This window comes from Ictalurus furcatus, chromosome 11 (genome assembly GCF_023375685.1).
Source record: "Ictalurus furcatus strain D&B chromosome 11, Billie_1.0, whole genome shotgun sequence".
Taxonomy (NCBI): Eukaryota; Metazoa; Chordata; class Actinopteri; order Siluriformes; family Ictaluridae; genus Ictalurus; species Ictalurus furcatus.
Genome location: NC_071265.1, coordinates 8,415,001 through 8,440,352, shown reverse-complemented (window position 1 = coordinate 8,440,352; position 25,352 = coordinate 8,415,001). Strand labels below are relative to the sequence as shown.

General features: G+C 37.8%; 1 protein-coding gene across 5 annotated transcripts in view; it reads left to right on the top strand.

The window, feature by feature from the left end:
* kank4 (KN motif and ankyrin repeat domains 4) overlaps nucleotides 1-25,352 on the top strand; it is a 60,587-nt gene that overhangs the window by 28,324 nt on the left and 6,911 nt on the right. Inside the window, exons 1-8 of one of the 5 annotated variants that reach the window (XM_053636099.1) lie at nucleotides 258-2,503; nucleotides 2,804-2,873; nucleotides 4,326-4,434; nucleotides 12,307-12,383; nucleotides 12,540-14,939; nucleotides 17,066-17,159; nucleotides 22,439-22,699; nucleotides 25,311-25,352. The exon at nucleotides 25,311-25,352 is cut by the window's right edge and continues 43 nt beyond it. In XM_053636099.1, coding sequence (XP_053492074.1) covers nucleotides 12,365-12,383; nucleotides 12,540-14,939; nucleotides 17,066-17,159; nucleotides 22,439-22,699; nucleotides 25,311-25,352 — 2,816 coding nt within the window. In that variant the 5' untranslated portion in view covers nucleotides 258-2,503; nucleotides 2,804-2,873; nucleotides 4,326-4,434; nucleotides 12,307-12,364. Of the gene's footprint in view, nucleotides 1-257; nucleotides 2,504-2,803; nucleotides 2,874-4,281; nucleotides 4,435-12,306; nucleotides 12,384-12,539; nucleotides 14,940-17,065; nucleotides 17,160-22,438; nucleotides 22,700-25,310 lie in introns of those variants that run through there. The other 4 variants (XM_053636098.1, XM_053636101.1, XM_053636100.1 and 1 more) reach the window with 4 other exon arrangements.

Here is a 25,352-nt window from a genome sequence, read left to right as displayed (position 1 = left end):
GCGAATCACGTATTCCTTAGAAAAATAACTCCAGTGTGCAATCCATTTAGCATATTTTTACCTTGAAATTTATGACATTGCAAATGCTAGAATATTTTTTTCTCCTCAACATTTCAGTCTCTTTTGCTTGGGGTATCTTTTCATGCACTGGTTTTGTGCAGGTCTCTTGACTATTTGCACTGTTTCCCAGTTTAGAATGAACAAATGAAATGGCGGGGTCTCTGTTCCAGTTTTGGAGGAAATGATATGTACAATATAACGTGCCACTGTAAACACAGACGGATGATAAAGATCTGGTTGTAAAGATAGCAGCAGAAGCAGACGGCATACATGGAGCTCTATATAGCATGCACAGGAAATGTGGAGAATTTATATCAGGGAGTGTAACTGAAATAACACACAGGGCTGCATGGTTCCTAAATGTGGATGTGTAATGTTTGTGCTATGTGAAGTCATGGGCTTTCACATGCACTGGATTTTGGCCTATTTTCTGAACAGTGCTAAGCTAGATAACCCATGTGCTTTCTCTTATGGTCTTCTCTCTTCCGCTTAGACACTTAAGAAAACAAGCAGTCCTGCTGTTTTGTGTGTATGTATGCATGTGTGTGTGTTCATGTGTGGAGGTGCATTTCTTTAATAAAAGTAAGTGTCACTAGGGGGGAAGAGGTAGAATTTGTAGGTAGCATTCTCCCAATATAGCTGAGCCAGCCAGACAGCACAGACAAGAAGAATGAAAATGGACTTTCATTAGTCAAACCAATCCTCTGGTGCAAAATGCAGTGTGTGCAAAAGGAGTTCACAAAAAGCTCCCCCAGGATATAGTATGCATTACGTTTGTGATCAATCCCTAAGCACCGCTGTGATTCATAAATTCACTGATGAGAACTGGAGGAGTTGTGTATGTCTCAGCCGCTCTGCACTCACCACCAATCCTTCAATCCTGTCCTGTAAGAGCACAGCACTGACACTGGCCTATGACTCACTCAGCTGCACTGTGAAATATAACCACAGCAAAGCCATCGCATGTCTGGGTTCAGCAAATCTCTCCACTGCTTGTCTGAATTTAATAACAGGATGAAGGCACCTACAAACGGAAAAGCAAAGCATGGCTCTGAAGCAAAGCTCCTGATAAAGTTGGCCGGTTTGACCATGCCATGGCCGAGGAGCCTTATATACTGCACTACAGAATGTATACATGTATACTGGAGAAGCGAATTGGCATTAAACTGTGGAGTGTTTAATAGATCCAATGCATGGTTTTAGTGGTTTTTGAGTTTCACTGTGTGAGCAATTGTTAATGCCAAAATGTTGACGAGAGTAATGAAGGAGGTCCGTTGTATGTTTAGCAGCAAACTTATTATAAATGGCTATTATTGATTTGTTTGTTTGTTTGATTGATGGATTGTTTGCATTATATGTTAAATGTACAGATTTTACATATCTTTTACACTACTTTATATTTAGTTAGTTAGTTGGTTAGTTAGTTAATTAGATGGTTGGTTAGTTAGAGGACCAGTAGTTGTCCACTGATAATAATGTTATGTCTTTTTTCATTGTTATATTGATGTTGTTTGACTAGTTGGTTGGTTGGTATGTTAGTTAGCTAGCTAGTTAGTTAGTTACTTACTTACTTACTTACTTAGTTCTTGTCCAGTAGTTATTGTCCACTATTAATAATGTGATGATGTCTTTTATAATGTGTTTTGTGATTGATGGATGTTTTTTTGTTGTTTTTTTGTTTTTGTTTACAGATTTTTTTTTTTTAAAAATATCTATTTTATACTTCTTTATGTCCTTTTATATCTTTATGTTCAGTACTTTGCGGCACAGTGATTTTCCCTATGGGTATTAATAAATCTATAATATGTAAGTATACCAACCCGATCTGATCAGAAATGTTTATAAATTGGAATAATTTAGAACCTTACTTCTCTCTTAATATGTAAATGTTGGCAAAACACCTTTATATAAGCAAAACACTAAAATAAGAGTGAATATGATGTGAAATGCTATGATATGCAACGATAATATGTATGCGGCATTATAACTGACTATAAAATGAACAGCCTTTGTGTGCAAAGAAGACAGTGCAATATGATGAATATAAAATTGTTCACTGGAGAATTCAAACAAAAGAGATTTAATGATGTGGATTAATAACTTAGGTTATTGTACTGTATATGAATGTGACATGACAGTGTCCTAGTTTGAGAAGATAGTGTGGAGGCGTTGAAAAGAGTGTGTGTGTGTGTGTGTGTGTGTGTGTGTGTGTGTGTGTGTGTGTGTGTGTGAGAGAGAGAGAGAGAAAGAGAGAGCGCGAGAGAAGTGGACCTATCATAGCATGGTTAATGATTGCCCCCCACCCAACACTAATGATTACAGTGTTGAGTTGTGGGAGTTCACTCACAGTTCAGTCATATTTACAAGGTCTAGTGCAGACAGAAACAGAGCAAGAGAGAATTTCAACTTTCTCTGGGTCACTGCATCTGAGGCAGCAGAACATGTGAGTTTAACTGACATAAAAACAGGGGAGGCGGTTGTCAGGGTGGGATTGCAATACTGGAGTGAACATTCCAGAGAGTATGAGGCACTGTTTTCTTACTTTTCTGCCCAATACGATGATTAATCTTGGTATTGTTATGTTTTTTTTTCAACCTGTGTGTTGTGATTATCAATCACCTGACTAGTGTAGCTCTCTCTCTCTCTCTCTCTCTCTCTCTCTCTCTTTCTCTCTCTCTCTCTCTCTCGTGACAATAAAACTCCACCGTCTCATCCCCCTTTCCTTCCTGTATTGTATTGTCAGGTTGAAGCTGGAAGCAAAACCAGTCTAGAGAGAAGAGGAAATCGACTAAATATTTGGCAACACATGCCAGGTGAGAGATTTCCCATCTCTCGTCCTTACTCTCTCTCTCTCTGGTTTCCTTCCCAGCCCAGGTGAGCACTCTATGTGTGTATATGTGTGTATAAGTGTGTGACCATGTACCTCCTCCAGTGCTGCTCTTTCGTTTCCCCCCCCACATCTTCTGAGTGGCTCTGTTGCTGCTGCAGTGCAGGAATAACAGAATAGCAGACAGGCTTTATCTCCAGGCACAGAGGCAGCCTGCAGACAACGTCGATTCAATTTGGCACCCAGCCAGCTCGTTTTGTATTTAGGTGTGGACATGTGTGTCTCTGTATCTTCTGGGTGCATATTTACTATGTGTTCTTTTGCAGTTAGTGTGCAGATATTAATGCCTTATTGTACTGTGTAGTGCTGCTTACTTTCAGGATCTTTGTTGAAGTGTAGTGGTTGTTACCATGCAGACTTTCACTCCCCTACTGAGCTGCTTCACCTCCCTTCAATGCATAACTAGCAGGAAGATAGTACTTCTTAGTGGAATTTTCTTTTTATCAGAAAGGAAGTAGGATTTGGGGTTTTCCATAAATGAATTCTTTTTTTTTTGTTGTTTTGTCTCTCCGTCCATTTCAATGATATGTAGGTCTTGAGTTTGGTTTTGCACAATGGATATCCATTTAATGTGTACTTGTTATCTATATAGAAATCTAGCAGTCTCTGTGTGTGTGTGTGTTTGTGTGTTTCACCTCTGTTGTTCTATCTTGTTAATCTGAGATGTCACAGTGAAGCACCTGATACACACACACACACACACACACACACACACACACACACACACACACACACACACACTGTCACTCACTACCTCAAGATCTTGACTCCCCCTCAACCATCACCCCCCCCCACACACACACACACCGCTGTCACCCTTCCTGTCATCACCCTTCATCTCTCCATTCCCTGTTCTGTTTTTCCCCCTGTCTTCCTGTCTTGAAAATATATAGCTCTGACTTCACACATTCAACTAGCCTTCTCTACTAATTAACCAGAGCTCGTTTCTCTGCATCTCCCTCTCTCTGCTCTGCTCTCCCCCTCCACTCTTCCCTTCATCTTTCAAATCCACAGAGAACTAATGGAAAGCGTTTTCTTGTTATTTTCTTTACCATCGATGCTCTGAGTAGCATTAGCTACAGGGCTGGAATAAATAATTTATAGCCAGTCGCCTCACACGTCTAATGAAAGCTTGCACACTCTGGATTCAGTGTCTTCTTTTCCCGTTCTGTCTAGTGTAGCTGAATTATGTTCCTTTAGCTGTGTGTGTGTGTGTGTGTGTGTGTGTGTGTGTGCATGTGTCTGTATGTGCTCCATATACACATATCCATATACGCTATATTTCTTATGTGTGACATCTGTCCAATGTTTTAATATACAAGCTTTGAATAATATTTTATAAACAATATAAAATGGTGGTCCTCTCCTTTTTTTCAAGGCTCCTCTAATCTCTAAAGAACAGATTTACTGTGTTCGTCTCCCTCCTCCAGATGTCTACATTATGGACTAGTTAGATCTGGAACCTGCCATCAAGAAAAACACAACTAGTGAGCAAACATTTCTGTTTATTGTCAATGTTAGACGTGCAAGTAGATGTAGAGAGGGAAAGAGAGAAAGAAGGGGAGAGAAAATCAGTGAAAGAGAGAACCTACGTTTGATTATAAGAGTACTAATAATGTTTGAAGAGGTAGAAAAGATAACAAGCTACAAGACAAAATGACAAAAGCTTGTGATTATATATATATATATATATATATATATATATATATATATATATATATATATATATATATATATAAACACACACACACACACACACACACACACACACACACACACATATATATATATATATGTATTCAAGCAACAAGCCTAGGTATGATGAAATGTAGGGATGCCTCAATACCATTTTTAGGCCAAGTATGAGTAGGATTGCATGTTTTTTTGACATTTGTCAACACCAAATCTGATACTGATACTGACCAGGGGCGTTAGCTGGACTATTAAACATCCGGGGCTGAGCCCAGATTCTTCTCCATCAAAAAACCTCTTAAAACATACTTCGAAATAGACTGTTTCCATGCATTTTTTTTCCCTTGCATGTGATGGCTGATTGCTTAAAAAATGGGAAAATTTGGCAAAAAGTTGGATTTATCATAAAGCTTACCTTGGGTGTTATCGCTGTTTTCAGGACCCATAAAATATACCAGACCCATAAAATATAAAACTTTTTGGCTATCTAACATGAGACTAGGCTAGTTTGGTGTCGCTAGCCAAGGGGAGGCACAACTAAGCTATCACTGTATGGGTTTAGCTGCTACAGTGGCATGCAAGTGTTTAAGCGGTCCTTATGCTCTGCTCATATCATGTTCATGTAATTTGGAACTCATACAGACATTTACACACCTTGTTTTCCTGCTCTGCATGAGAGGATCTTAGTGTTTCAGTTTCAGTCCCTTTACTGGTAAAAAAAAAAAAAAAAAAGAAGAAAAGATGTATATCCATTTTCCCTTAACACTAACCGACTGTGTGAGCTAGCATTTGGCAGAATTGATACCTGTCAGCCAATAAAACACGAGTATTTCAAGTTCAAGTTCAAGTGGCGTTATTGTCATTTCAACCATATACATATACAGCTGGTACAGTACTCAGTGAAACGAAACAACGTTCCTCCAGGACCACGGTGCTACATAAAACAACACGCTAACCACATGAGACGACACAGTGCACGTGCACGTGCAAACGTTTGCTAACACCACAGGGCAGTACAATACTAATAAAACAGGAAGTATTGTACTGTTCCACGTATTTTCCTGTAAATGGTGTCTTGTCTCTGTTCATTGAAGATAAAATACAACACTCCATCCACTGAAGATACAAAATTACAACACTGCAGTCTTCTTTTACTGACATTCAGTTATGTAGTGACAAACCGCTCCTAGTGGAGAATTATTCGAGGTTAAAGAAAAAAATTTTCAGTGCAACAGCCCCGAATACCCAATCCAGGTTACGCCCCTGATACTGACATGAGTAACCTATTTATTATTAAACAATCAGAGGCATCATATAGAGCATTTTATTTAGCACTGTTTATATTAGGCTATGGTGTGTTGCTATCAATGACCTCCTCATACTGAGTTTTAATGTTTAACATGTTATGGCTTTTAAACAGTAGCTGTAACAGGAAGGCCAAACTGAGCATTCAGAGCAGTGAGCACAAGGTGCCGTGAATTGCAACTTGACATGGGAGCACAGTGAAGACCCGAAGCAGGCATATCTCAGTGCTCAAAGTGCTCAGTGCTTGCAGAACTGAAGTGACTGCTCTCTTGTGTGACAGTTTCTCTGTACGCTCACTTCACTGCATTGATTCTAAAGGACCATCTGTACGCTCAGGTTTCCTGCCCTTGCGGTCTCTAGTAAAGATACTGTTTAAACGCTACAAGATGTTGTATCAGGTTAATTGTATTGTATTGTAGGAAGATGCTGTAGTCTTCTTGATATTTTTGCAAAGCACAGTTTGTTGTCTGCTTTGCTTTGCTTCCATCATAATCATAAAATACATCCAGATACATCTACTTTGTGTCATCTGTTCACTGGTGGGACAGCGTACACTAGGCTTATTGTATGTCATATAATGTCATGTGGTGTCAGATGGCTGATTGAGCAGTGTGATGACGTCACATGATGCATCTCGACCCAAATCTGCAGAAAATCTGCTGTAATTTTGAAAAATTGGAATTCCCTGTACATATTTCATGTACAATTTGCTTGACTTTGCATTCATTTTTACGATCACAAAATTGCTAAATCCTGGAGGGACTGCCTAATACTAGTATAAATATAAACGCATCCCTAATATATAGTTCTGAATATTGCAGATCTTGAACTAAAATATGTTTCCTGTTTGCATGTACCTCAACCACAATTAAATTTATAACACTTTAAAATCTGGTTACCCCTGCAAGTGAAATAGAAGAAAACTGCATTTTAACTGTGGTGCAGCTGCATCATGGATAATTTCAAACTGAGCTGATATCCTTTGATAATGTTCTTTCTTTCTAACTTGATCAAAGCCTGACATTCACTATATGAGAAAATCACACTTAACTAGAAAGATTTTAGACATCTCTGAACATGATCTTTGAAGAAAGATAGTGTAGGCAAGATTAAAGATAACATAACAAATTAGCAGCAGTTCCATTAGGGCTGCCCCCTTGTAGTCGACCAAACGTCAGTCGATGAGAAGACACTTGGTCGCCAAATTTTGAACGGTCGGTTGGTCGGGAAAAAAAAACTCCACAGGAAGTGGTGAAGTCACGCAGTCCGTGATCGTTAACACGGCTGGTCCATGTGGTAATTATGTTGGGCAGGAAATCCAAAGTGTGGGATCATTTCGAGAGGGTAAAGGATGTCCCCAGAAAGGTGAAATGCAAATTCTGCAGGCAAAAGTTTGCCTATCGTTGATCGACCTCAAACATGGCTTATCATTTGAAACATATAAGCAGTAGCCTAACATTAGCCACTTTACATTGATGCTCCCTCTAACTTTAACGTTAGCCGAGTAGGGAAGGGCGATATGGACTTAAAACTATATCAGAATAAGCCTCAGAAACACAAACGTTGATCTAAAAAAAAAACTGATTTTCTGTAAGCAAACCAGTTCCAGATTGTAGAGGTAGCTCCTCGTTTAGCAATAAACTCCTCCTCAGCTTCATGTCCGCCTTCCGCCGTACTTGTTTTCACTCTGCAGGTGAGCTGCAAACGAGTCTCAGACAGAAATACGTCCTCAACTAGGCTTTATCGTTATTATCGCGGGAAGACTTATTGTGAGGAGAATTTCTACCGGTATATCGCAAACCATAAGATATCGCCTATAACCTAGATAAATATGCTGTATTACTAGGCGCATTTCCAGGTGTTCATGCAGAGTGTGGAGGTTAAATTAGTATCGTGCTTACTGCATGACGTTTTACTTAACGTGAAGTTCTCTCTATAGGTGCATCCACTATACTGTGGAGATGATGAGTCAGCATCGTCAACTTCATCTCTGCAGCCAACACTGACTCAGAAAACACTATCATAATCGTGCGACTAGTCGAGTAATGGCTTAAATGAACGACTGCCAGTCGACTAGGAAAATCTTTGGTCGGTGGCAGCCCTAATTTCCATTTTGCTTTCGTAAAAGTTGAGGTGCTGAAGTAAAAGGACATGTTATTATACATAATGTTTTGGCTGTTTGCCAGAATTCAGCCACAGCAACAACAAATGGGTTTTTCAAGATCGCTACATATACATATAGGTAATAAATCATGATTGTGTAAATGATGATGGTAAAGATTAATAAATGGCCCTTCAGTGTAGGGGTGTTAAATGTAAACAAACAAACAAGCAAACAAATAAAAAACCCCTCAAAAACTGAGTCCTCGAGTTCTGTCTTTCTGAAAGGCTTACATTTGCAGCACTATGTTACAAGGTTTTACTTGCATTAGCACCTTTGAGGATTTCTGCAGAGGGACAAAGCAAAGAACTTTTGAAGATGTACAGACTGATATTAGCACTATGTATGTTTTTCTTGTAAAATGACATGATCGTTCAATAGGCCTAATTTGAAGTTGGATATTTTGCTACACAGCAAAAAATAATACAAGTTGTTTATGTTCGACATTCTTTGGAAATCAAGCATGCATGATTATTCAGAGCAGAGTCAGGGTCACAGGAAGGTAAACACTGATTGCAGGCGTTCGGGAGTTGCCGTTCTTTGCTTCTGCAATGCTGAATGGATCTGTTTTTTCTCCATGATTTAGCAGAATGGATGAGTGGTCAGTGGTGCAGCTGCTGAGCTTGTAGACCGGCCTGCACGTGTATGTATGTTTGTGTGTGTGTAAGTGTGTTTTACATCTATATAATCACTAGAAGGCGAGGCAAATCAAATTCTTCTGTCTTTCACTTCCTCTGTTCCTCTATTCATTAGTTTAATTCAATTTCATCTGTGCTGAATAACAAATGGCCTTTGTTATTGAGAATATTCAGTAGTTCATATGTGGGCCAGTGGGATACATGTTATCAACAGTATAATAAAGATACACAGGCTTCAGATGAGGTAGTAATTAGATTTCAGCTGATAAAGTAAAATTGCTTCCTTAGTGTGACATTGATAAAAGGCCATGCACAGGCCCCCATTAAGTTATTTCCTTTCCAGACGCACGCTCTCTCTCTCTCTTTCTCTCTCTCTCTCTCTCTCTCTATCTCTCTGTCTCTCTGTATCTAATTAAACAGCAAGTGCACTGGTGCTGGTAATTGACCGTGGGTGGAAGGTGGGGTCTAGGGTTCACTTTAGTCAGCAAGTACTTTTCAACTTCGGCTAATTAGGTCTCAAGGACATTTAGTGTATGTGTGTGGCATAGGTGACATCCCTGATCACTTTTCCTCTTGAAAGCCCCATGAGCAGATTTTTCTGTACATTTTAAGTGCTTGTTGCAGTGTTTAGGTTTCTGGCAATTTAGACGTCAGCCAACTTTATAACCACACTACTTAAGAGTTTGCCTCCAACAAAATCATGATAATTCTAAAATGTTTATTCTAATTAGCGTTGCTGTTGTAAAGAGTGTTGCTGTCATATACGTTGTTTAAGAGAAACTCCACCCTGAAATACATTATATATGTTTACAGTGAAGTATTGGTGATGTGCTTGCTGCTTTTTTGTTGGTTGATGCTGTAGTTTTGTTATTCCTGATAAGTTATTGATTGTCTATCTTGGTGACATCACAGGTGGATATTGGTATTGCAGTTACAGTGTTATTTAATAGGATATAAACATTTCCAGTGATCCCAAACATAAGGAATACCACTCAAGATTTGCTATTAGATCATAAACAAACAAACAAACAAACAACAACAACAAGAACTTCTTTGCTGACTCACCATTTTCCAGTGATGTTCAATGTCATAGTAAGGAGAAATCAAATGTAGGTATAGTGGAGACAACAGACACTGACACAAAGTTCCAGAAAGCTTTGGAACTAGTTAACTCAGCTAGTTAGCTATCTACAAGATGACAAGCATGATAGCACTGACAGTGTATTAGCATGAAAGTTGACGCTTTGGAAAGTGTTTGAGCAGATTGTACAGATTAGGATGTAAGAGAGCTGGACGGACTGGCAGAGATGAAGTGAGGGATAAATCCCACTGGCACCACTATCAGAGAGCAGTTGAACAGCATTGTGGGTAAATTAGGAAACAGGTACCCAAAGAAACAGACTAATTGAAGATTGTTTTTATGTATCGATATGCAAGTCAACCAGGGTGGATTTTTCCTTTAATAAGACATATTTTTCCATAAGACATATATTGTCTTCATGTTTAAATGCATTTCCACATTCCTTCCAAAAGTATATTCAGCAAAAAAAGGAAACGTCCTCTCACATTCGACTGCTTTTATTTCCAGCAAATTTCTTAACATGTGTAAATATTTGTATTAACATAAAAAGATTCAACAACTGAGACATAAACTGAAGAAGTTTCACAGACATTTGACGAACAGAAATGGAGTAATAAGTCCCTGAACAAAGAGGGGGTCAATATCAGAAGTAACAGTCAGTATCTGGTGTCTCCACCAGCTGCTTTAAGTACTACAGTGCATCTCATCCTCATGGACTGCAGCAGATTTGTCAGTTCTTTTTGTGAGATGTTACTCCACTCTTCCACCAAGGCATTTACAAGTTCTCAATCACGTCTGGGGAGGGGGGCACATGGTTACATGTAATTTTCCACTACAAGGACAATCAGCTGTCCTTCCTGTCTCCCTGTAGCACCGTCTTAGGCATCTTACATTACAGACATTGCAGTTTATTGCTCTGGACACATCTGCAGTCCTCATGCCTCCCTGCAGCAGGTCTATGGCATGTTCACGCAGGTGAGCAGGAACCTAGGCATCTTTCTTCTGGTGTTTTTCAGAGTCAGTAGAAAGGTCTCTTTAGTATCCTAAGTTATTGTACCTGTGACCGTAATCACCTACCGCCTGTAAACTGTTCATGTCTTAAGGACTGTTCCACAGGTGCATATGCAATAATCGTTTATAGTTTATTGAACAAGCATGAAAAACATCGTTTAAACGCTTTCCATTAAAGATCTGTAAAGCTTATTTGGACTTCACAAAATTATCTTTAAAATACAGCTTCCTGACAAAGGGACGTTTCTCTTTTTTTTTTTCTGAGAATATTTCCATAGTCTTTATAATCTTAACAATTTGGGTGAAAGATTTACCATTTTACGAAGATCCTGGTGCTACGTTAGTTTTAGAGAACTATCCTTCCTGTTGCTTTATGATTTACAGCTGGGACTTTAAATGCTCAGAATTCAATCAGCTTTTCCTTCAAGATGTTTGGTTGGAGTGCAAGAACATTATGTTGCCAGGTTGATTGATGACCTGCTCACCAGCTGCAGCACTGGCATCCTGTTGTAGTGCTTCTCTGGCACACAGGGAGATTTCTGAGAGTGTTTGGGCTCTCAGTTGAATTGTAGCATAAAACAGCGAACACATATTGTATTTCTTCGCCTTTATATTCCAACCTAAAGAGTAGACTCTGGGCTCCTCTTAATAACTGTTTGAGAGAAATCATTTGAAAGTTGTAATAGATTATATATGCAAAAGTTGCAATAGGTTATGCATGCAATGGAAGCAATAGGTTATAAATGGTAATGAGAAATGGTATGAATGGTAAAATTCAACAGTGATTTATATCTACAGCAATGACTTTAGGTCAGGATCCACTTTTTAGAGTCATCACTGCTTTGTACATTTGATTAAAATCTCATTCCCCAAAATGATCAAATCTACTGGTCAAATTCCAAGCCTATGGCCCAGACCACAAAGATCAAAATCAGTCCCATGTGTAGCATCGGGATGAATTCCATTTTTCATGAGCACAGACGGTAGTTATGTTTCACTAATATGCCCTCAGGATTTTCAGTGTTGTTTCAGCCTGCAGAAGAATTGATTTTCACTTCTTGATGGTTCATAATTTATGTTTCATTACACAAAATAATCACACCTTCAGGGTTCTACTGGATCTCCTAATACTGGACACTTTAATAATTGCAATGATAATACTTTTCATTGCAAATTGCCCAATATTAAATAACCATGAATACACCATACAAATACACCATTTCAAATGAACATGAATGTTATTTGATAATTAATCTCACTGAGAGTCATTGTGTTTTGTTTTTTATATACAAAAAATCTGAAAGGAACAACTGATAACTCAATTCTTTTCAACTAAATGCTGTTTTTTATTATTTAAGCATTTACACACAAATTTAGTAAAGCAGCAAATGACTCTGGAGATGTTTGATAGCCACATGTTTGTAATTTGTATGGTGAACGACCTTTTTTTTTTTTTTTGGTTTTTCCACAGTCTGCTAACATTTAGAACAGAGAAAGAGAGGGAGAGTCGATGACACTGAAACACACAAATGATGGACAAGAAAAGTGGTAAGAATAACTGTTTTTAAAAGTATATTATAAATGTAATTACCTAATTAGAATTCATTCTTCACAGTTGATGTTGACATTCATCCAGAATGACATTCAGTTGACATTCATCCAGATCACAATCCAAACATACTAAAGGCTGTATTTGTGTTTTAGCAAATGGCTTTTCCGCCAAGGCTTCTGAGAGTGGGGGACAGAGGAAACAGCTGCCATATTCTGTGGAGACACCCTACGGCTTTCACCTGGATCTGGACTTCTTGAAATATGTGGATGACATTGAGAAGGGTAATACCATCAAGAGAGTGCATATACAGAGAAAGAACAGGGGGCCAAAATATAGTACACTGCCACGCAACTTCAGCCTTCCTGGACATGGTGCAAGACCTGCAGCCAAAGACACATGGTCCAACACATCCACCCTGGGATCCAAGCCCAAGTCACGTGTTACTGAGGTCCAACATCTTTTTGATTTCAGAGCCAGCAATGACAATGCTGGCAGCAGCAGTAGCAGCCAAAGCACCCCTGCTGGTCAATCAAATGTGCAAGGTAGTAGCTACCTCTCTTCCCCCAAAACTGTGGATCAGGTCCATATTCAGGCTTCCCAAGACCAACAGGCTTCACTAAGCCTTAATGTGAGGCCTCACTTGTTTCGGGCATCCAGCATGCCTGTTAATGTCCCACACAGGAAAGTGTCAGACTCTACCGATGATCAGAGCTCTCAATCACAGAATGGCTCAACTGAAAAACTATTTCGCCCTGTGGATGGTAGTGACAGGAGAGGAAGTATACCTCAAGACAGGGCCAGCCTGCATCAACAGATAACCACAGCACTGAAACGGGTGCGCGAACTGGAGGAGCAGGTCAGAACGATCCCTGAGCTAAAGGCTCAGATTTGTTCCCTAAGAGAAGAGAGGGAACAACTGCTTCAGAGAATTCAAACACAGTCTCAGGTAAAGAGTCTGCTAGAGAAAGAGCCAAGTGAAAAAACCCCACCAGAATCCCAAGAAAATACTAACCTTCCTTCAGCAGCAAAACAGCAAGAAGCTCCATCCCTGCCCCAGGATACTGTGAGCGACAGTCATACTAAAATTCCAGTGTCAACTGTAGATAAGTTAGCCGAGAACCTTGAAGGGCCATCAACTTACACAGTTTTAGGAGAAAGACCAGTTCGAGGTGTGGTCTCTGTTCCAGTGATACTCATTGAAAAAGCTGAAAGTCCAACTGATTCAGAAGACTCTGAGAGAATGTTGGAAGAATCTGAGCATGAGACTGAAGTATCTGAAAAGGTTTTGGAACAAGGATTAGAAGAACAGGAGGAAAAGCAAGAGACTTCATTAAAAGATCAACAGCCTGCCCTAAAAGTAGGGTTTTCCATAACAGAAGAAAAAGGAGATCTATCTGAAGGCACAATGTCCCAAGATGAACCTGAAAAAACTGAAACAGTTTATCAGTCTATTGTAGAAAAGAAAAAACAAGCCTCCACATTAAATGAACAAGATGTTGTCACCATCCAAGAACTCCAAGAAAAAGTCAAGACATTGGAGGAAAGATTAAGACAGGTCAGCTGTGATCTGGAAATGACAAACTCCTTACTGAGATTACAGATGGAGGAGAATCGACAAAAGGATGTAACAATTCAGGAGTTAAGTGAAAAGGTAAAAGAACCCATTGCAGACAGTGTAGAGCAAGAGTTGATAGTTCCACTAGAGTCTGAGCCACTTCCACAACATGTTATTACTTGTGATGCATCAGTCAACACTGACAGCAAGCATGTGTTAGAAAAAGCAGTCCTAACAGATATTGACCTTAAACCTATTGAAAGTATAAAAGAACCAGACCTAATGTGCTCTAGTACTCAAACAAATATAGTTGAGATGCGAGAAATTGAGGTGTTAGCACAGGTGGTGACATCTGAAAAAGTTGTGGGTGTTGAAATTGTTACATGTGACCAGGCAGTTGAAACAGATGTGTGTGAAAATAGTTTGGAGACCAAAGAAAGAAAAGAGCTTGAAGCTGCAGATGAAAGATACAGTGTAGATAGAGATGATGTAGACAAAGAAAAAATGAGTGAAAGCATGATCACTGAGAGTGATGTGGCTGAAGAGTATGTTATAGTAGAAAAGACTGAAGGGGATTTGTTTGGGACAGTACCCAAGGATAATGCAAATGTCAAGCCCTTGGCTAGGGAAAAAGAATTGCTGGAGAACGTTGAAACTGTGGTAATAGAAACCACAAAATCGGATACAAGCACAGATGAACCATTACAGCAAGACCAAAAGCAACCACAAGGACAAGAAATTCAGCCTCAACCTCAGAGGCCCACTGAAGCTTCAGCATCACCTGCAGCCATAGGCCAGGTTGTCACTCGGATCCAAGGTCTTCTCAATGAACAGTGGGCCAGCCTGGGGAGTGGGAGCCAGGAACCAAAAGGAGAGGGCTCACAGAAACAGTCAGTGTCAAAGATCAGCTCCATCCAGAGTCACCTTCGAGGCTCACTTAGTGCACTTTCAGCCTTCTATTCTCCTGTTCAAAAAGGAGGTGCAGCAAAGCAGTCAGGTATAGTCCCATTACATTGGTCACACATGTACATGCTAGACACAATGGTGTTGAAAATAGTAATGGTCACTATCATTTTAGCTGGTGCAATACCGCTGTACTTGAACATTTATATACTTGGCAGATTTTTTTATCCAAAGTGAATTACAAACCCCCACTGCTCAACCCTTAACCACTTAGAATCTGAAACATGTGGTAAACATGACCCATGCTTCTTATAAAACATAGATTTACTTTAACCCACATGTTCCCAACCCTTGTCCTGGAGTACCCCTTATTCGACACATTTTAATGTTTTCCAGCAGTGGCTCATAACCATAGATTTTAAAGGGGCAGGACAACACGTGCAATAACAAATCTATAGAGCTATGTGGGGCAGTGATTGCCTTGCCCCATGACTGGCGACCAAATCAATAGAACATCAGCTTAAATCCATCCATCCATCCATCTATTTTCTATACCGCTTATCCTACAGGGTCATGGGCAACCTGGAGCCTATCCCAGGGAGCATCAGTGGGGTACACCCTGGACAGGGTGCCAATCACATACACATTCACACACCCATTCATACACTATGGACACTTTGGACATGCCAATCAGCCTACCATGCATGTCTTTGGACTGGGGGAGGAAACCAGAGTACCCGGAGGAAACCCCCACAGTGCGGGGAGAACATGCCAACTCCAAACACACAGGGCAGTGGCAGGAATCGAACCCTCAACTCTGGAGGTGTGAGGTGAACATGCTAACCACTAAGCCACTGTGCGCCCCAGCTTATATCCTTCAAATAGAATTTTTTTTAAATCATTGGTCACTCAAAAGAGGAAATTCGCATTACAACTGAATTAAAAATGTATGAAGTTTTGAATAGGAACTTTATTCAGATTTGTTGAATGGCTGATACAATATATATGGACCAGGTTTAGGAAACTGTGCTTTAACCTGTCTTAACCTATACTTGCTTCAGTTAAGGTACAGATGTAACTCTCCTGAGCAAGCAGGTAATAGTATAGTGTGGCAAATATCAGGATTTAGTGACTATTAATGTGAAAAATATTCAACAAATCAGTTTGAACTAAAATCACTCACTGAATTTTTAGACTGGTCATTTTAGACTGCTTATAAAAGGAACCCTTATACTGTATTGTCCTATACTATTGTATAATTGCAATTTCTCCTCATTTGGTCATTTGCCATTTCTTACCAATTAGCTAACTTTCTCCATATCATATGAGCGCTACCAACCAGGGAGGGTTAAGGCTAGCACATGCTTCCTCCGAGACACATGAAGCCATCTAGTGCATCTTTTCGAACTGCTGCTCATGCTACATCATATGGCAACTGAACACATTTGGAGGAAAGCAAATTTTACCTTTATTAAAAATAATAAAGAACATATTTCTTGAAGTTTCCTTTTTCTCATTATGCCCAATGAATGGTCTGTAGCTGGTACATGCCATGTCTTAAGAAAGATGTTAACCTTTTGAAAATAGCTATTTCTCTACAGTATTGATACTACAGTATTTCTTATCGTCGATATTTATTGTTTACCTACAGTAAATACTATGCATTTCAACATTATTTGGGAGAATATGTTTTTTTCAAGGCAACATAAATGTATGTCAATGGTGGTCTCATAATATTGGCATAAACTTGCATTTATGCAGCCATAGTCAAGCTATCAGCCTCGCACATTTACAATTATGTCCTCCTAAGTAAACAGAATATCAATTTAATTAAATAATTTTTGTCTTAAAGTGGTGTGATAGGAATCTTAAATCTACAGGTGTACAGATATAACAAGCCCCTAAACAACTACAACATTTATGGTTATGTAAAATTTTTATTTGGTTATGTATGTATATATGTGGGTTTATTTGTGAAAGGTAGGATAATGCCTATTCCGAACAAAGACAGCCAGAGGGGAATTAACTTTCTTTTTTAGTCATGTCTGTAGGGCCTGTGGCAAGCACCCATCCTACAATTCTACACTCAGATTTTGTAAAATCACTCTTCTCCAAAGACACAAATCGTATTTCTTAGTGCAGTGATATCATAACAAAAAGTGTCTTTGTTGGGTTGTTTTTCAATACAACTTCACATCTGACCACTCTCTCCCTTCCCAGGCCTCAAATCTATCATGAAGAAGAATGACTGTCCTGACAAGCAGAGGGCTGCAGGAGCCAAGAAAAACCTGAAATTTGTTGGCGTAAATGGAGGGTAAGTTTTTTTTTATTATTATTTTTGCCATGCTCTGCATTTGGAAACAATTTAAATTTTCATCATCCTTGTAATGGCTCACAGTAGTGGTACACCATTAATTTTACAAATAATTTAACATACATTTTTGCACTACTGGGATACTCATCATTTGGTTGACTGAAATATGAACTAGATACTTTACTAGGTAGGTATGCCATTTTATTACATGAATGGCTGCTTTGCCGATGCCAATGCAAAGATAACACATTATTAGTTGACAAACTTATGCTAAGTGTATGAGAATCTTAAGGAAAGAGCATAAATGTATTGATTACAACCCAAATTCACAGCTACCTGAAATGCTGGGGAATGCGAAGAAAAAAGTTCACTGTGCTGTAATGTATATGTGATTAATAAAGACTCATTATCATTATCATTATCAATTCCAATTCCATGCTGTGTTAAATGTAAATAAATGTAATTAAAAACAGAATGCAATGATTTGCAAATCTCATAAAGCCATATGTTATTCACAATAGAACACAGAAAGCATATCAAATGTTAAACTGAGTAAATGTACCATTTTAAGAAAAAAAAAGGGTTTTTGAGTTTGATGGCCGCAACACTTCTCAAAAAGTTGGGACGGGGGCAACAAAAGGCTGGAAAAATAAGTGTTTGCAAATCATTGCATTCTGTTTTTGTTTACATTTTACACAGTGTCCCAACTTTTTTGGAACTGAGGTTGTAGATTGAGACAAAGTTTTATATCCTGGTCCAGATTCCATTTGAGAAAACAGGTTATTTATGAAAAAAGGCCACTGAAAACTTAACACAATTGTGATGGAGAAAAGATGAGTCAACTATAAAGTTTCCATTTTGGTACTGTTGGCCTTGAGTGCTCGATTTGATGCAATTGACAATGATTTTTTAAAATAGACTTTTAATGGACAGATTTACAAACACGGGCAGTTTAAGCAAGTTCTTGTCTGACTTAGAGCTTACTTGGCAGATTGTTAGCAGTTTGTTAGTGCTAAGGTAGAATTTTCAGTGTTAAATGTTCAGCATGGTGTCCCACAAGGTTTTGTTTTAGGCCATCTATTATTCTCCCTTTATATTCAGGATCTTGGACATGCAATTTTCAAACATTTTGGCTATATGCAACAATATGGCTATTCCAAATGGATGACCGATTGTGACAAAGACATAAGTTGTGTCCCAAATGACACACTATACACTATGCACTTATACACTGTGTACTTATGCACTATGTACTCAACCATGTAGTATATGAATTTTATAAGGTTAGTTTTTCATTCAACATCGGAGTCTGATAGTCCCTCCCCCTCTGCTAAATAATTAAAGCTGTGACAGCTGAGTGCATGAAGTGTCCATCAAGTCCACGCTTCGTTTTTTTTCGTTAATTAAGTGCATCATCGGAGTATTTGAAGTGTACTTTTTCTATTTGGAATTTTCAGTGTGGACACACTACTTTCACTATTTATACTATAAAGCGGTATAGAATACTGCATAAGTTTGCAAATTGGGACGCACCTATAAACTTTTTGATAAATAGAAATGTCTTCTTTCTAAATTCTGCTAAATCACTAATGTTGGGTATTAAGTCTATTTGCTGAAGGGTTGCTGATTTTACACTCTAGTATGTGATAGTTATTTTGTATATGCAAAAGCTATAGTTGGAACCCTATATGCTGATTTATTATTCAATTCCCATGAGAACTTTCGGAATGCAGTTTCTATAGATTTTCTCATTTCTAATTCATGGTGACTCTGTCTTTAAACTTATCAAATGTGCTTTTCATGATTTATAGTAATTTTCATAGATTTATAGTTAATTATTCATTCATTCATTCATTCAACTTCAACCAAATTTTCCTGGTCAGGGTCACATGACTTATAGTTAAGTCATGATTATTGTTTGCTTAATGAACGTGTCATATCAAAGCGAGTTTGTTTTGCCTTTTAATCTTGTATATGTAAAGCACTTATAAGCACTGAGATTTTATGAAAAGTGCTATATCAAAATGATTATGTTATTGTTTTATTAACTAATATCTGATTAAAACAGTAGTGGCAGAAATGTGAAAAGAAATGTGGTTTGTTAGTTTAGTACAGTTATCAGTTATGAGCTTAAAAGCTAAGTAGTTCATCTATTATAGATCACCCTGTTATAATTTGGACAAATTGAAATTACTCAGAAATACGGAAGTGGATTTTTATTTCTCTCCAGAAAACAATTTTAATATGCAAAACAAACCAAGTCATTTGTGAGAGAAGTACACATAATGAAAGCTACATAACCTCATGTCCACTAATGCAGATGGAACTATAGTGCATATATAATCAGGCTTGTATGAATGAACTAGTCACTGCTCAAATTGCCATGAAGGCTAAGGTCATATTTTCATCTTTGTGTTAGTCATTAGAAATTGTGACCAAAGGTCAATGTCATTTTCATCAGTCAAATTAAAATTGCTCTGTCTTAACTGTTCCCACTTTCCCTGTTTCATCCATCATCTCAAAGATCAGGTAGAACAAGAGGCTGTAGGTGTCAATTTTGTTTGCTGCTGGTGATTTAGATGATGAGCCATGAGTGAAAATGGAAAAACCTCAGCAATAACAAAGAACTGTCTCTGCAATTGGGACCAGGTCGGCACTAGTGGAGGCTGTATTTCAGCTGTGTTTGCCCAGGCCTCAGCAGTAAGATAATTACCCTGATAGAGCAGAGCAGATAGTTGGTCCTCCTGCACCGCCATCTTGTGTCTGCAAACACTCCCTTACCTATTTATTCACGGTTTACTGTTCTATGTAAATGGCGCACTTATATAGAGCTTTTATCCAAAGCGCTTTACACTGTGTCTCATTCACCCATTCACACAAACACTCACACATCAATAGTAGTAGAGCTGCCATGCAAGGCACTAACTTGTCATCGGGAGCAATTTGGGGTTCAGTGTCTTGCCCAAGGACACTTCGTTATGTGGGCCGGGAATTGAACCACCAACCCTACAATTAGTGGACAACCCGCTCTACCACCTGAGCCACAGCCGCCCATGTAAAACATGTAAAACATGTAAAACACTACAGACTGGTGACAAATTAAAAACATCTTACAGTGTCTTAGTAAAGCACAGAATGAGCCCTGGCACAAATGCTACAAGTATCTGGAGGGATGGTGAGTCAGCTGCTCTCAACCCAATTTAACACAGCTGGGAGATTTTCCACACTCTCAACCACTGTCATCACAACACCATTTGAGGGAATATCTTTTGGAAGAATGCTGTTCATCGCTCCAGTAAAACTCCATAGGCTTATTTAATTGATGCCAAGGTGGCATTTGGTGTATCACTTGCTAACTAATATGCTTTTATGTTTGTTATAACTTTAAGAGTGAAATCAGACTACACAAAATTAAAGATGTATTAAAAGTGATTTATATATGTGGTGTGTGTGGGGGGGCACGGTGTCTAAGAGGTTAGCTTGTTTACCTCACACCTCCAGGGTTGGGGGTTTGAATCCCTGTGTGCACGGAGCTTGCTCACACTGTACTTTGGGGGTTTCCTTCTAATATAAAATCTCAAAAATGTATATAAAAAGGAGTGATCAAGGGAGAGCTAAGGGCTATTAATTGTGGGTTGAACTTGGAATCCTCTCTGAAAAGGAAACGGTGTGTTGTTGGGCTCTGTATAAAATCTATATGGCCTTTAGGGCTCTAGATTTAACTTCAGAATATATATTCAAACCAGATAAACATCTATCTATATGGACTAATGGCTAATGAGTCTGATGGTGATAATGATCAATAATATTACACAGCAGTTATAGCAGATGTAGCAATGACTGCTGTCCTGGTATAGAGGTGATAGATTTGTATTCTAAATCATGTAGAAGATCAGCTAGGATTATCTTAAGAGGATCCTGGCAGGACTGTTGTTAGAGATGACAGCTAGTAATTTCAGAATTTAACCACGCCGCCATGATCCAGGCAAACAAAACAACACACAATGAAATTCAGATAACTACTGCTCAGTTAGTATTAGATTCCTGTACAGCAAAACACACTCGTTTCTCTGTGCTAAAAACTGATAGCAGTTATGGATATTATACAGTAATAATCTACTTGGAAGTCAGATTCAGTAGGTAAAACCTCATTCAGACCCTATGTTTTGCAACATAAAGCCCCATTTATCCCCAATCAGTCAAACAGCTGCAACTTTAGAGTGCTGAAATGAGTCTGCGTTCTAGTTGAAGAGGAAGATTAAGAGTTGTTTGAACCTTATTTAAAGCAAGTTTACATAGAGCATTATCAATTGCTTATAAATTCAAAATGTATGCATTTTCAAAATTTTTGCCCATTAGTGCAGTGAGAAAAAGGAAAATAGGCCTTAAACATTTAGTTCGCTGTAGTTTATTTTAAAAAGAAAGTGATTAATAGTTTGGAGGATGAGGATGAAGAAGAAGAAGAAGAAGAAGAAGGGGAAAGCGGTTCGATATAAAAGGTATATCTGAGTTTAAAAATCTGCTGTGAACTATTTTAATTTGTAAGAAATATTATAAATAGTACAAAAATAATTCAGTAATACAAAAGTTAATCCATATACTGCCTCAACGGAAAAATACCAGACTCATTTTAGGAATAGGTTTGTTGTATAAACTGCAACAGAAAAGTAGTGTGTCTTCATTTCGAGATTAAAAGAAAATACAGACACTGTTTCCATTTTTCCATTATTATCTATTAATTAATTAATTTTTAAATATTACCATTTCACTGCACAATGACATTTTTTATGTATTGGATGTGAAATCACTCTTGCTGTAATTGAACCAAACACATGAACACACAGCATTTCAACTGTGCTCTTGTGGAATTATGGGAATTACATGCTTCCTGAAAAGATTTTAATGAAAGAGCTGGATTTTTCAACCAGGCAGAGGAGACTGGTGTCTCATAACACAGCTTAGAGGCACACAAATTTCCTTTGTACATTCATGGCAGCCTACTTGTACCTGTTTACTTTCCTTTTTAAGCATGAGTACTTTCATTTAAATACATACATGAACACATGGATGTTTTCGTCTTTAATTATTATTATAATAAACTAAACTGTTTGTAATGGTATCTATCTACTATTTGTTGCCATTCAGTTCCTTAGATGGTTGGTTTGTTGATTATTAAAATCTCACCTAAGAAGTTAACCTTAACCTTAAGAATGCATAACTCATAACCAGTTAACCCTAAAAGATTGACATCGATAACCGAGGCTGTCTGTGTTGTTCAGCTATGAGACAACCTCCAGTGAGGAGTCCAGTGGGGAGGAGAATGAGGACAACAGAGAGGAGGAGAAGGAGGAGGAGGTGGAGATGGATAGCTCGGAGACAGAGGAACATGGAGAAGAGAGTGGAGTGGCCCAGGAGGAGAAGGAGGAGGCTACTCCTGCTGGGGAGCAGGCTGAAGAAGCTCAGGCAGGGGGGTCCCAGGGTTCTGTGGAGCCTAAAGACCCACAGGCCAGTGTTGATCCCCCGGAGGAGCAGCCCAGCAGGTAAGACAGAAAAAAAGATAGAAGTCAAGTAAAGTTAAGCAAAGAAAGACATTCATATATACTATATACCTATATAATGGGACATAAGATTGTGTCTCTAAGATAGTACACAGAGCTCTATCATTGTTATATATTTCAAAGGGAAGAAGACCAATATAAAGCTTCAGTATAATAATAATAATAATAATAATAATAATAATAATAATAATAATGATAAGTGCACAAGCATTCATCAATGTTTTATTTTTATAAAATTGTAATTAGAATGAAATTTCTTGCAAAATTTCCTTTAGGTTGAGTTTTAAGACTAATATACGTTTTTCTTTCCATTTCAGTATTAAAATGCATATAATAAAATAGTGTAGTACTCAGACTTAGAACTATTTACAGTGTTTTATATTTAGAACTAGAAAACAATACCAATTTTATTTGATTTATTTTTTTTGTTAATGGTTATTCAGTTTATAAACAAGAAATATTTTAATTTGTAATAGTGGTAGTTTGTATTATTTGTCTTATATGTTTAAGTTTATAAAAATATATTTTTTTCAATAATCCTATTACTAGTACTTATTTACTATAATCTGTAAGAATGGCCCCTCTCACTGCTAAACATACACACACCCACAGAGTCCTAAATATAGCCAGAATGCACATTTCCCACTTAGAGTAGGTGCTGAGATATTACAGTTATATATATATATATATATATATATATATATATATATATATATATATGCATTTTCAGTTGAATTTAGAGAAAACACTTGAAGCATTTGTTGTGTTGCGCTATTTCAATTGCTTTTATTTGATATGTTCATTGCAAACAGCTGAAAGTCCTTAAATTTTGAAAATAAACCTGATTTGGTGAATCCTTTTGATTGCAACTGTATATTAATACAAATTTCCAAATGAGACTCCACAGTGATTATCTAGGATCATAACCTTGACTTCCTATAATTGTAAAGTTGTGTGTTGGAGCATTTTAACAGCATACAGGTTTACTTTTTTCTTACACACACAATCCTGGCCTTTGTCATACCAATCATCAGTCCAGAGATAGAAAACAGGCAAATGCTGAGTGACAGGTTTAATAACCATAACCATGAGAACAAGCTCAATAAACCAGGAAGCCACATACTGAATAGTGCTAATGGAGAGCAGATGAGCATATGGATGTCTGGAATTATGTTCTAAACATAAACCACAGCTCTAAATACGTGTGACAAAGAGGAAGACGTGTGCTAAATAGAGCATGTGCTAGACAGCACCATGAGAGGTGGTTAAACACAATCCAGAGCACTTTCTGTATTCTTGATTTGCAGCTTTCAGCTTTTTTGTTTTTTGTTTTATTTTTTTAGGTAATTGTATCTATACCCTTATAGAAAAGTCACCTGACCTTAACATGTTAATAAACACATGATGCAGATTTACACACGTGGTTCTAAGACACATTATTTTTCCATATATTTTTTATATTTAGTGCATCGTTTTTTTTTTCTTTTTCACACATGGCACATATGGTTTCATTTTCATAATTGATTTTCTCACATGAATCATTTTTTTGTCATATATTGTCCATATGATGTCAGATGTCAAAGGTATATTTACTTTGCACTTCACATGTGCAGTTTCAGGGCATAGTATGCACTTTGGCATGTTTACCACATGTGACCACATTATATTCAACTAATCACATGTGAAATGTGTATGATTCTTCCATAAGGGTATATTATAGGCTCAGCTTTACATAAAGGTTGCTCCATTTGAAGGTTGAGTTTCATTTTTCACATGAAATGTTGATGCATGACAGTATTTCACACTGTTACATATACAGTGCCCACCACTAATATTGGCACCCTTGGTGAATATGAGCAAAGAAGGCTGTGATTTTTTTTTGTTTGTTTGTTTAAACATTTGATCTTTTGTTAAAAAAATTCACAAAAATACTCTCATGGATATCAAACAATTACAAACAAAACACAGGTTTATCCAAAAAAAAAAATGTCTTTGTTAATTATAGGTATGCAACAATTATTGGCACCCTTTTAGTCAATACTTTGTTCTACCTCCCTTTGCCAAGATTTCAGCTCTGAGTCTTCTTCTATAATGCCTGATGAGGTTGGAGAATACATGGCCAGTGCTATGAGAAGCTGCTTTTTTTGATGTCCATGAGAGCAGAATATTTTTGTGAATTTTTTAAACAAAATATCAAAAGGTTAAACAATAAAGACACATTTTCACAGCCTTCTTTGCTCATATTTACCAACAGTGCCAATATTAGTGGAGAGTACTGTCTACAGTACTGTGCAAAAGACTCAGCACCCTATTTTTAAATACAGATTTTGTCTTAGATGTTTATTTTATGTTTCATTTATTTGACAGTTTACTGCACTTTATAGTCCTTAATCTAAAAAATCTAAAATACAATATATACATTTTCTGAATTGTAGCCTCACAATCCAATCTGAAAAAGCTTTACATGCTTCTACTTTCTGTATTTATTCTATTAAAAGTTTACTAACACAGACTTGTGTAGAACATACTGTATTTTACTTATTGTGAGTGTCTGATTTTAATTACTACTGGGCTGTTGAATGTCTTCTTGCAGTGAACTTGTAGATAAAAACTTCATGGCCGCTTGTCACTACTT